This window comes from Brassica rapa, chromosome A03 (assembly GCF_000309985.2).
Source record: "Brassica rapa cultivar Chiifu-401-42 chromosome A03, CAAS_Brap_v3.01, whole genome shotgun sequence".
Lineage (NCBI taxonomy): Eukaryota > Viridiplantae > Streptophyta > Magnoliopsida > Brassicales > Brassicaceae > Brassica > Brassica rapa.
Window position 1 is genome coordinate 28,945,923 of NC_024797.2, and position 13,293 is coordinate 28,959,215.

Here is a 13,293-nt window from a genome sequence, read left to right on the forward strand (position 1 = left end):
GTTATTTATTATTCTAATCGTAATAAATAGCGTATCCCTGATTTTTAAATAAATTCGCTATCAGCAAAAACCATATAATAAAAATTAAAAATTACATTAAAACCTAGTTTTCGATCAAAACTCTCTCTCTCTCCCTCATCGTCTCTCCACCACCAGATTCTCCGCTCTCTCCTCCGTCAAACCAAGATCCCAGATCTCCGATCTATCTCCGTCGCCGTCGATTGATCCTCCGCCGTTTCAAACTTTCTCCTCGTTGCTGCCGCCCCCCCCCCTCCCCTCACCGACACCGTCAGTGGTTCGTTTGCTTAGATCTCGATCTTCGATTTTGACTTTTGTTAATTCGTGTGCGTGATTGCTGTTCGCCTGAATCGAATTCGAATTGAATCCATTCGAACTGAGTAAAGCGTTAGATTGGATCCCATTTGAGAGATACGATATTGTTTGATTGTGATTTGAACTTTTTTGCTCTGCAGAAGCTGGGGGATACGATACGTCTTTTGATTGCGTTTATTATACATTCGAGATGGCTTCAGAAGGAAAAATGTTATTTGATCTTAATGAACTTCCTACGGAAGATGATGATGGTAGTGGTGTGAATCAGCCTCAGAAGGCTATCCCATCTGCAAGCCCCAATACTTCTACTGGCTTGCTGGCAACACCTCAAGATAAAGCAAACAGCCGAGTGTTCTTGCATGCGTCTACGGCGTCTGGCTTTCAGCCTTTTGTCCGCCCCTTGGCTTCTCAACATACAGATGTAGTGGTTGAACGGAAGACAGACGAGTTTGCTTACAAGGAAGCATCATCATCAGTAGTTCCGGATGACGCTGGAGCACCTGAGAGAGAAGAAGGGGAATTGATGGAGTCTGAGGCTCCTGCTAGTGATAGTATCGATTGTAAAGGTATGGCGATGCCAGAAACTGGCGTCTCTTCTGATGATTCTAAAGTTACAGAGAAAGGTTGTAGCACAGTAGGATTAGATGTTGCCTCAGACTCTGGTCTTCAAAAGAGGAACGTCAACCTGAGTTCAGAATGCAGTGGTAAAGATAGTGCATCTATAGATGGTGGTCCGCAAGAGCAGGGTTTAACTGTGAAGCAGAGAGAAACGAAAGGAGTTGAAGCAAGTCATGCAATCAAGTGCGCAAATACCACTGTCAAAAGAAAGTGGGATCAACAGAAAGAGACCATGTTGGGAAAGAAACGAAACAGGCAGACTATGTTTCTCAACCTGGAAGATGTCAAGCAAGCTGGCCCTATTAAGACCACAACACCTAGAAGACAGAATTTCCCGCAACCTGTTGTCACACGCACAGTTAGAGAATCTCGCGCAGGGGCTGAGCAAGGAACGTCTGAACAGAAGTCAGAATCTAATGGGGAATCACAACCCGGATTGGTTGCTAAAACTAGGCGGATAAACGGGGATGCAGGACCTTCTTCAGAGGGGACAACGACATCCGTGTCAAGGCAGGGTTCATGGAAGCAACCGGCATATTCACAGTCGAAGCCTGGTCAGTCGTCAAGTAGACAAGTCTCCTTGCGCAGTCAAAGTTCTGCAGACTCAAAGTTCGGAAACAAGAAGCTTACGTCGTTCAAGAAGCCAGTCACAAATAGTACTCAATACCAAGATACATCTGTGGAGCGTCTTATACGAGAGGTGACCAACGAAAAGTTCTGGCATCATCCAGGTATGTCCTATATTGTTTATCTGCTTATGGAACTCGTGTTTGAGTGCTCCTACTTTTTTAATCAAGTTCTCTTGATTTAAGGTAAGAAATTTATATGCCAATTAAATCTACTGGTGCCAGTTCCCTGTGTCCTCAATCATGGCTCAGTGAGAATCATAATGGCCACATGATTTGGAAGGTGATACGATTAAATCATACTTTTAGAAGACAGAGTACTTCTAGTTTGTGTTAGTATTTTTATGCACTTGCCCTGGTTCATATCTCAATTCTCTGCAGTAAATGTTGCTGTCTCCTGTTGTGTTGTAATATTTTCATCTTTGGTAGTATGCCTGTTACGGCACTGAACACTCGGGAATATAAAAGTTCCAGTGATCTTCGGTAAGTAGGCGTTTTTGGTCAAGTATAGGGAAATTGGATGCTTCAATGCTTATATAAAAGTTGAATGATCTGTTAATGAAACTGAATACTGGACATTGATTGGCTTTATGATTGACATGCTTCTGGTATTTTCTGTACACCTCACACTGGAGATACTTGACTTGCATGGATGATAATGATTCACTTTAACCTTTTCGTATGTTTGTCTTTTCTGTCTTTTTGCCATTGTGTTATTGACTGTTGGCATACAATTTTCTTGTATTGTAGAGGATACTGAGCTCCAGTGTGTTCCTGAGCGGTTTGAATCCATGGATGAGTATGTTAGAGTGTTTGAACCTTTACTTTTTGAGGAGTGCCGGGCACAGCTTTACAGTTCATGGGAAGAATCATGCGAGGCAAATTCATACATGAAGGTCAGAATAAAGTTTGTGGAACGAAGAGAGCGAGGTAATAATCACCTCTGACCTAATAGACACTTATAAAGCCCCGTGGGCACAATGTTAACCCTTTGTTGACTGTTCTCTTGGTACCTGACTGCTAAGTATCCTTTGTTTTTACCTGGTTTAGGTTGGTATGATGTGATACTTAATTCACTAAATGAATGTAAATGGCCATTCAAGGAGGGTGATGTTGCAGTTCTGTCAACACCTGTTCCTGAATCAGGTAAGGTTATAATTCTTAGATCGTCTGGTTAGTTTTCATTTTGCTATTGCTTCTCTCCGAATTCTTTAATTTTGTACTTTTATGTTTAGAAGGAGAGCATGAGGATGGTGGACGTGTAGCTGGTACAGTTAGGAGATATATACCTGTTGACACTCGAGATCCCCATGGAGCGATTCTCCATTTCTATGTTGGAGACTCTTATGACTCCGGCAGGTATATACTCACCTTTAGCTATTGATACTATATCTGAGTTTTATCCATTCTTACTGAAAGAATTATTTCATTTCTCTCATTTTCTTTGTAATTTTCTTTTCCAGCAATGTTGATGATAATCATATATTACGGAAGCTTAAACCGAAGGAGATCTGGCATCTGACAGTGCTTGGTTCGCTTGCAACCACACAGAGGGAATATGTTGCTTTGCATGCATTTGGTCAGCTTAACCCACAGGTTGGTAATCTTTCCTCTAACAAATCTTTCATAGACGCTTTCAGTTATTCTGACGCTGTCAAATTCTTATTATATCCTTCAGATGCAAAATGCAATTCTCAGACCCAGCCCGGAGCAGTTTCCTAATTACGGTGAGCAAACTCCTACAGTACCCGATTGTTTTACTCCGAGCTTTGCTGGCCATTTGCATAGAAGCTTTAATGCTCCACAGTTGGCTGCAATCCATTGGGCTGCAATGCACACTGCAGCTGGTACCAGCAGTGGGGCTAAGAGGCAAGATCCATGGCCATTTACTCTTGTCCAAGGCCCTCCTGGAACAGGCAAGACACACACAGTGTGGGGAATGTTGAATGTCATCCATTTGGTTCAGTATCAGCAGTATTACACTTCCTTGCTGAAGAAATTAGCTCCTGAAAGTTATAAACAAGTTAATGAGGGCAGTTCAGATAATATTGTGTCTGGGTCTATTGACGAAGTCCTACAAAATATGGATCAGAACCTATTCCGTACTCTACCAAAACTGTGTGCGAAACCAAGGATGCTCGTTTGTGCTCCTTCAAATGCTGCGACCGATGAACTTCTCTCACGTGTCCTTGATCGTGGTTTTATTGATGGGGAAATGAGGGTTTATCGACCTGATGTTGCTCGAGTAGGTGTTGATACTCAAACTAGAGCTGCTCAAGCAGTCTCTGTGGAGCGGAGAAGTGATCAGCTATTAGCCAAGTCCCGTGATGAAATTCTAGGACACATGCACAACCTCAGGTTACGAGAAGCTCAGCTCTCTCAAGAAATTGCTGGACTTAAAAGGGAACTTACTGCTGCAGCCTTCACTAATCGTTCGCAGGGATCCGTTGGTGTTGACCCTGATGTTCTTATGGTTAGAGACCAGACCAGAGATGCATTGTTACAGCGCCTTTCTGCTGTGGTGGAAGCCAGAGATAAAGATCTTGTTGAAATGTCTCGCCTTCTAATTGTTGAGGGGAAGTTTCGCGCAGGTAACAGTTTTAACCTTGAAGAAGCTCGCGCAAGTCTTGAGGCGAGTTTCGCGAACGAGGCTGAAATTGTTTTTACAACCGTATCAAGCAGTGGTCGTAAACTGTTTTCTCGTCTTACACATGGCTTCGATATGGTGGTCATCGACGAGGCTGCCCAAGCTAGTGAAGTTGGAGTTCTTCCTCCACTTGCTCTTGGTGCTGCAAGATGTGTACTCGTCGGTGATCCTCAGCAGCTTCCTGCTACAGTTATCAGCAAAGCTGCTGGAACCCTGTTATACAGCAGAAGTCTCTTTGAAAGGTTTCAGTTAGCAGGCTGTCCAACATTGTTGTTAACTCTTCAGTATAGGATGCATCCTCAAATTCGTGATTTCCCTTCACGATATTTCTACCAAGGACGCCTCACTGACAGCGAAAGTGTTACCACTGCTCCTGATGAGATTTACTACAAAGATTCTGTACTCAAGCCTTACCTTTTCTTTAACATCAGTCATGGACGAGAATCCCATAGAGGTGGATCAGTTTCTTACGAGAACATTGATGAAGCTCGCTTCTGTGTTGGACTTTACATGCATCTTCAGAGAACTCTTAAGTCATTGGGTGGGGGTAAAGTCTCTGTTGGGGTGATAACTCCATATAAACTGCAGCTAAAATGCCTGAAAATGGAGTTTGGAAACGCTTTGGGACCAGATGAAGTGAAAGAGATTTATATTAATACCGTAGACGCGTTTCAGGGTCAAGAACGTGATGTCATAATCATGTCATGTGTGCGTGCTTCCGGTCACGGGGTTGGGTTTGTCGCGGATATACGACGGATGAATGTTGCTCTCACACGTGCCAAAAGAGCTCTATGGGTATGCACGCACTCATTTTTTTCTGTGATATAGTATAATATTTTTGGTGTTTCTTGAGACTGTCTTGTTTTCTTGAACAGGTGATGGGAAACGCATCTGCTCTGATGAAGTGTGAGGATTGGGCTGCACTGATCACGGACGCCCGAGAAAGGAACTGTTTTATGGAGATGGAGTCTCTTCCCAAGGATTTCCCGGTACCTAGCTTTATCCCTAAAGCGCCTAATGCTAGAGGTTTTAGGCCAGGTGGGTCAAGGACCAGATCAATCGACATGCTGCATAATGAGACAAGGTCAGGGACACCATCAGAAGACGACGAGAGGCAGCAGCAGCTTAGCGCAAGGATGACGACGTTTCCAAGAAATGGTAATTTTCGAAGGGAGAATTCAGTAGTTGATGATTCTGATCAGTCTTGGCAACATGGGACGATCCAGAGGAGGCAAAATTTTGGACGGCCTTTTGGGAGAAGAGACTAATTTGTAAGTTACCAAGTTTGGGATGATTTGTTTGTCTTACAATAGTTCTTACCGAGTAATCTCCATACCCCCACACTGGCCAGTTCAATGTGTTGGCGTTTTGTACATATAATCTTTTTTATATCAATGAAAAATCATATATTCTTTAAATGTCTGGCCATTTCTCTTTTTAAGTTTGAACAGATTCAACCACTTTGGAGAAAAAGCTTGCGTCGTTGGTAATACTTTGAACACTTTTGACTTGAGATAGCAAATGAAAAGGATTCCTCAATGAATCAACATCAATAATACATCATCTTTGCTGATATGATTCTAAGATGTAAGGTTACAAAAGTGAGCAAGAAGCTAAAGCTAAAGCTAACTCAATCACAATCTCTTTTCATGCATGGTGGTGATCATGACTGTGACTCCTCTCCCTGCTGCCACAGTTCATTTTCACCTCAGAACAGGTCTCTTCTTTATCTTCCTTGGAACTTTCACAGTGCCCATTGCTCTTCACTTTCAAGCTAGCTACCACATGTTCAGCAGGCCTTGAGCAACAACCTTTGACCGAGACTTTCACTTCTCCATCCACATTGACTAAGTTTGAAGAACCTTCTTGTTGAATTGTGCCAGTTCCACAACAAACGGACTTGCAATCACCACCATCACCAACGTCAAGTCTTATCTCCTCCGATGGCATGTCATGACAGCCCTCGTCTTGGTCTGGTTGCTGAGTCTTGTTACCACTACCACAACACCCTGAATCACAGCTCTTCCTCACAATCTTTACATTGTCTTTCTGTTTCTTGTCACAACAACCAGAGTGACCATGGTGCGGCTTCATCACTTTCTCTCGATTCTTCTTTCCACAACAGCTCGACTTGCAATGCTTATCACTCCTCGTTGGTGGTAATAAGCCTGCTTCCATGTCCCCAGCAGCATCACCTTCATGTTTCTCCGCGTTTAAGACACAAGGAGAAGAAGACGACCGATAACATTTGTTTCCACCCTTTTGTTTATCCCTAAGCAACAACATGCTATTAAGAATCACTAGCAGACAAGTCCCCACATCTGCAAGAACCGCTGCCCAAATCAACGGGTAACCAGCAAAAGCCAAACCAAGAATTGCTCCTTTCATAGTGATGGACAAGACCACATTCTCCACCACTTTCCTTTTAGCTCTGCGTGCAAGCCTTATAGCTTGCGGTATTCTTCTAATATCATTAGACATCAAGATTATATTACCAGTCTCTGTTGCAAGAGCTGAGCCTGAGATACCCATTGAGATACCAATATCAGCCGTAGCCAAAGCTGGTGCATCATTCAAACCGTCTCCCACCATAGCCGTTGGACCTTCTCTCTTAAACTCTTTGATGATTTCAGATTTGCCTTCTGGAAGAAGCTCTGCATGAATGATATCTATAGCATTCCCTAGCTGTTGTTATAACATAACATTTTCAGTGAAAACTAGTTTCAAGAGAGGCATTAAACTCAAAAGACTGATTCTCTCACCTGTTCTTGAGCATGCCTTGCTGCAGCTTGGTTATCTCCGGTAAGCATTGCAGTCTTGATTCCCAAAGATTTAAGTTCTTTCATCGCTTGAGCTACACCTGATCTACAAGCATCTGAGAGATTGAAGCTACCAGCAAGTGTTTCTCCAACGTAGACATATCCAACCGTCTTTCCTCCTTTAGTATCAACATCAGTATCTGGAACTGTGTATATACACCAAAGCAAAGAACTATCAAGAGTGCAAACAAAAAAGAAAAACCTCAAAAATTCATTTGATATGCACCTGATGAACATCCAGCTCTGGAGGCAATCCTTTTGTTCCCAATATAGACTTCTTTGCCATCAATCTTCCCATAGATACCTTCTCCTGGAAAGTTCTGATAGTCCTCAACCGCTTCAGGCTTAGGTTCAACAGAGACAGATTTAGCATAGTCCACAAGTGCAGAAGCCATTGGATGGCTTGACTTGCTCTCCACGCTTGATACCCTAACAGAAGTTACATTCCAAAAGTCTCAAACAAAATAAACAAAAAATCATCTCACTAAAGTGGTGGTTAAAAGGACAGAACAGAACAGATGTTTCACCAGTAAAGCAAGCTATGCAGGCTTATATCTCTGGAGATGGACTTGAAATCAGTGACGATGAACTCTCCTCTAGTGATGGTCCCAGTTTTGTCAAAAGCAACGGTTTTGATCTTGGCTAAGGTCTCAAGATAATCAGCTCCTTTGATCAGAAGTCCTGATGTGGCTGCCTTCGTGAGCGCACAGAAAGTGGCTACTGGTGTTGAGAGAATAAGCCCACAAGGACAAGCGCTTACTAACACAACTAGTGCTAAGTGCAACCAATGTTTCATGTTGTGAGCCTTTAAAGCGAATGGGATAACCACAAAACATAGTGATATTATGATGATCGCTGCATACAAGGCAATAGAATACAAGGTTTCAATCACTACACAAACAAGAATCAGTTGCTGGTTCTGTTTACTAACCTGGAGTATAGTACTTAGAACATTGGTCTATGAATCTCTGAGTTTCGGTTTTGCTGTTCTGAGCTTCTTCCACCAGCTTAGCCATCTTTGCAACAACACAATCCTCAGCTAGAGAAGTTGTTTTCACGGTTATGTAACCATTTAGATTAATGGTTCCAGCCCAAACAGTTGAATCTCTCAGTTTAGGCACAGGGAATGCTTCACCGGTTAAAGTTTTCTCATCAACCTCACAGTTTCCATCCACAACAACTCCATCAATAGGTATGGTTTCTCCAGCTTTGACTGCTATAATAGTGTTGATCTTGAGCTCATCCACTTCAACTTCTTCTCCTGTCTCTGCAATCACCGCCTTCTGTGGAGATAAACTCATAAGAGACTGCATCACCGCACTTGCCTGAAACCAACACTTGATCAAATCACAGTATCCTTGGTAACTTGCGTAACAAGAAATGGTGGAAGTAAAAACCTTATAGCTTGCCCTAGATTGGAGCCATTCAGCTATTGTGAATAAGAATACAACTGCTGCAGCTTCTGTGTAGTCTTGCATACCGAGTGTTGCTCCCACTGTTTGTAACAATGTAAAAGTATTAGCTTAACTCAGGGCCGCTCAACATTTCTACGAGCTCTAGTTTTGACTCTTAAAGTTTATATTAATTTAAAACTTTAATAATTTTTACAAAAATATTATAAATGACGAAGACGAAAAATAAATATTTTTAATATTTTTTTTTTAACTTTTTCAGTATAACTTTTAATATATTTTTTATAATCGGATCCGGTCGGTCTGGTTTAGTGTAGAAAAAATAGAAGAAAAATGACACGAAAATATTACCGGTTATTACAACGAGAACATTGATGTCGATTCTAGTCCTTGCAATGGATGCTATAGATTTAGCTAGTATGGGGTATATTCCGGCGACGACGGCTGCGACGGCGAGCCAACGGAAGGGAGAGTAAAGATATTTGAAGAATGAAAGGAGGAGAAGTACGCCGGAAACCACCGCGAACGGACTTGGCCATTTGTTTTTAAAGTTTGTTTCTCCGGTTACCCTCACGTTTGCTTCTAGCCTCGCTTGGTTAAGGGCCTTAACTGCAACCAATATAATTATTTAATAAATTCAGAAACATATTCTATTGTCTTCTAGTAAGTAGTAATCAAAGCTAATGAGTCAATGGGAAAATAAAAATTAGAAAATTTATTGAGGGAAAATATATAAACGTTAATCATGTGAAAGGTGCGTTACGTAATGTAATGAGGTCACGATGTTATTACATACAGTTATCAAGTCTTTCCAAAATAATTTAATATTTTCAAGTGTTATGTAAACTGCCTAGCATTTAGCACGTATATGGTTGTATGGTAGTTATACTCCCTCCGATGATTCATGTTTTAGACAATAGTTGTTTTGTTTTTTAAAATACATTTTTGTACATTTTTAATGTGTTTTTAATTAGGTAATCATAGTAAATTATAAATTTTGAATAAATTAATTCTTATTAAATTTTGATTGACTAAAAGTTAAGAAAGTAGTTAATCACAAAAATAATGTATTTCTAATTAAAATTTAATTTTTTTTTTAATTTGTGTGAAAACTCCAAAACATTATTTTTTTTCTTTTGACCAAACTTTTAACATAAATTATTTCGAAACAAATAGAAAATGGTAATGCGTGTATGCGAGGGTCTACGAGTCTAGCCCATTGAATTTCAAGTGTAGTCCTTTTGGTAGATAGCATTATTAATTATTTGAAATTGACGTTTTTGTGCGGATGTAACATTTATTATATCAACCACATAGACAAAGTACATTTTACAAAATTTGTTCTTTTCTTTTGGAATGAAAAACGTTACCGATGTGGAACTGAGAGATGATGAGGCTATCATGGACAACGATGACGGTTCTTGACGGCACAATGACCGAATATTTCTTGATTCCGTCGAGAGATTTGAGAATGTTCTCAATCAGAGGAACCTCCGAGGTACAGCATATTCCAAGAACGTCGAAGTAACTCTTCGTCATTTTCTTATCGTTCTTGGACGCCATTTCTGCTTACGAATCTGCCAAAGAACGAAACCAAAAACTGTGAGAATGTTACTTGTGGGTTTGTGTTTATGTGCTGAACACTATTTCGTGGCAGTTGATGTAAGATAGCAATAATGTCTTGGGGAAATGCACGTAACGTGTCGAAGATATGTCTATAACAAGATGTTTGAAAACGTTTTCGTTAGGTTCACTCTACACTTGGCGAAAAAGAGAAATGAGTTTTGAGTTCTCTCATAAAAAAACAGACATTTCAGAAGAAAAAAAAACAGAGAGGTCATTGAGATGTATGTGAAGAAGACAGGAGAAGAAGAATACCGGAGGAGAAGACAGAGGTAGCCGAGGGACAGAGAGCAATTACCGGACCGGTTTAGTTTGGTTCGATTCGATTTATATACTTTGTTAATTAGTCAAAGAGAGGAGAGTTTTTTTTTTCCTATGTGGAGATGATAATGATCTGAGGGTGAAAGAAGATGAGAGATGTGGTTGCTTTATATAGGCAAATGTGTTAGAAAGTGTGGTTAAAGATCATTGGTGGGTTTAATTAACTTCCTTGCCATGATAATATGCTTTCCGAAATTAATATTTGTTGTGTAAAGAATCTTTGAATAAATTATCGTAATAAATGTAAATTCCTTTATTAATGTTGACATTAGTGTATTATGGTTGTGTAAAGAATCCTCATATACAGTATGACAATAATGTAAATTCCATAGTTCTGTGGTAGGCTGCTTCTTTCTGATTCCTATTCTCTCAAATCTCAATGTTCCATTCTAGTTTTGCAGTTTCATTAACTTTGGTAAAACATTTAAGAATTTCTATTTACTTAAATCATTTCAGAGACTACAAATTAAACTAGTATATCTATCCAAGAATTTTCTATTTACATATTCAAAAGAGTTTAAAATAATAACATACTGAGACTGAAGAAACGTTTGAGTTAAAAAAAATAGGGAAAAAAGAGAACTTGTTCGATGGGTCACGGTTTTAGGCAGGCATACGTTATACAATATGCTTTAAACTATTTTTGTCAAGCCTTTGCAAAAAGATAGATGTATGTTTGGCAAAAGATAGTGTACTACAAATTATAGTGGAGAATCCAAAGTACAAGATTACAGAATGGAAATCCATGTGTGATTCCTCATTTCAATGTTTTTTACAGTTTTTTTTCCTTATTAGTTTGGTAAGGTTAGATAGATTCCTCTAAATGAGGCTAAATGTGAAAGTATTAGGGGAATAAACATCATATTATGTGAAATAGTTTCAGAATTGTTTTTTGTTCAAAGAAATATAAAATCCAAACTTATTTTGAAGTTGTATAGAAAATATAAAATATCATTTACTTACATTCATTAATACTTGTAAATAATACTCCTAAAATATAACCAAAAGTCTATTAACGTGCATTACTGAAGGTGCTAGCTGTGCCACCTTCCCATGCTTGGCTTTATGTCCTTTACTGGCGTAGGCTTGAGACCAGACCTATATATGATCACCATTTAATTATGAACTATGGCGAGAGAGCAACATATGTTATCTCACCAAAATTCAAGCTACCGATTCATTTAATTCTTAGCTTTCTAGTCACCTAGACGTTGTTTACAAAATTGACTTCATCTAATCAATTTTGATGGCTATTTAGAGATTGAGTTTCTTTATTGCTTCCGTTCCTTGCTTTTTGTAATGTCTAACTCCTTAAGGAGTTTGATTTGGCCACCAAACTAACATAACTATTACAAGCCGCGATACTCACCTCTGTAAACTCGAACACATATTATACAATAAGGAGCATCAAAGGATTTTTATCATAGAAGAGTGCTAGTTAAAAGTTAAAACCATCACATTCACATACACAAAGTAATGGGACCACTAACCAGAGTCAAACCCAAGACTTGGCCCAACTTGGCCACATAATTTTTGTTGTTGTCGATGGCGGTAACAATAGAAACTTTCTACTAGAAAGTAATCTTTCTTTTAATCTTTGCTTTTTAAGCCTTTTACCCCTGAGAGAGATTACTTGTAACAATTGTAACATGTATACTTTGAATTAGCAGATATTTTGAAATTAATTATGGATATGATATATTCTCCTACCGAAATTATGTTGGTTTAACAAAAAGATAAACATTAAATCTAACCCAAAAAAATCTAACCAAGATAAACATGTTATTGTTGACAGATTAGATAGAAGCCACAACTAGCTTCACAAAAAAAAAAAAAGATAGAAGCCACAACTTCAGAGTGGTTACAGTAACAATGTGACTGTTAGCATCATTGTTGTCGTCGTCAATATGATTGCGAAGATAGTCATCACCATAATTATCAAAATGTTTTATAATTGGATTGAGTTAATCTTCAATATGTTTAAAAACAAATGTCATTAGAGCTAAAGTGTGGCATTTCTAGGCCTGGGCATTCAGGGTCCCAATCGGGTTTCGGTTTTATCCAATCGGGTTTTGGTTTTTTGGGTTTATCAAAATCAGCCCCATTCGGATTATATGAAAGTTTGGTTCGGGACCGGTTCGGGTTCTATCGGGTTCGGGTCGGGATTAGTAAATCTTCAAAAAACCGGTACAACCCAATATACTTTTGGGTTCGGGTCTCAATCGGTTTTTCGGTTTAAAAGTACCTGATTTTTACCTATTTTATAACCAAAACATGAGTAAAATCGGTTCTTCAGTTTTAAAATACCTGATTTGTACTTATTTTATAACCAAAACTTAAGTAAAATCAATTCAAAAGTAAGGAACATCAACCATAATCATTCAAAATCAAACGAAAAGTAAACATATTTACTGATAAAAAGAAAACCAAATAAATAAAAGCATAAAACGAAAACTAAGTTCTCATGAAATGAGAAACATTGTTTAACGAAAACAAAATCAAATTCTAAATACTTCAAGATTCAACGGCCATCTTTAACCATCAACCTTCATATAATAGAACCACCAACATTCATGTAATAGATAAGTATTTTAGATATTCAATATTTCTTAGTATATTTTGGATACATATTAGGAATTGAGATCATGTTTGGTATAAAATATTTTCGAAATTTTGAATGTTTCGGGTTCTATCGGATATCCATTTAGATTCGGGTTCGGTTCAGATAATACTCATAACCCGAAATACCATAAAACAAGATCTATTCGGTATTTACGTCGGGTTCGGATCAGTTCGGATTCATTTTTATCGGATCGGATTCGGTTCGGGTTTTCAGGTTCGGTTTATTTGCCCAGTCCTAGGCATTTCCCACCAAATCTTCCATTATTGGCCTT

General features: G+C 39.1%; 2 protein-coding genes across 2 annotated transcripts; one reads left to right on the plus strand and one right to left on the minus strand.

Annotated features, from left to right (window-relative positions):
• The first annotated feature begins 53 nt into the window (after nt 1-53).
• Nucleotides 54-5,642, plus strand: LOC103861928 (probable helicase MAGATAMA 3). The gene is made up of 8 exons (XM_009139641.3): nt 54-295; nt 474-1,682; nt 2,328-2,507; nt 2,628-2,723; nt 2,813-2,936; nt 3,041-3,173; nt 3,256-5,019; nt 5,100-5,642. Exons 2-8 carry the CDS (start codon nt 524-526, stop codon nt 5,490-5,492), a joined length of 3,849 nt encoding a protein of 1,282 aa, XP_009137889.1. The 5' UTR covers nt 54-295; nt 474-523; the 3' UTR covers nt 5,493-5,642.
• A 72-nt stretch (nt 5,643-5,714) lies between these two features.
• LOC103861929 (cadmium/zinc-transporting ATPase HMA2) lies at nt 5,715-12,944 on the minus strand. The gene is made up of 9 exons (XM_033287201.1): nt 10,334-12,944; nt 9,826-10,032; nt 8,807-9,064; nt 8,441-8,538; nt 7,975-8,368; nt 7,571-7,898; nt 7,270-7,472; nt 6,987-7,189; nt 5,715-6,909 (listed from the first exon to the last, which is right to left on the minus strand). The coding sequence occupies exons 2-9, from the start codon at nt 10,016-10,018 to the stop codon at nt 5,872-5,874; spliced, it is 2,715 nt and encodes a 904-aa protein (XP_033143092.1). The 5' UTR covers nt 10,019-10,032; nt 10,334-12,944; the 3' UTR covers nt 5,715-5,871.
• Nucleotides 12,945-13,293: the final 349 nt, after the last annotated feature.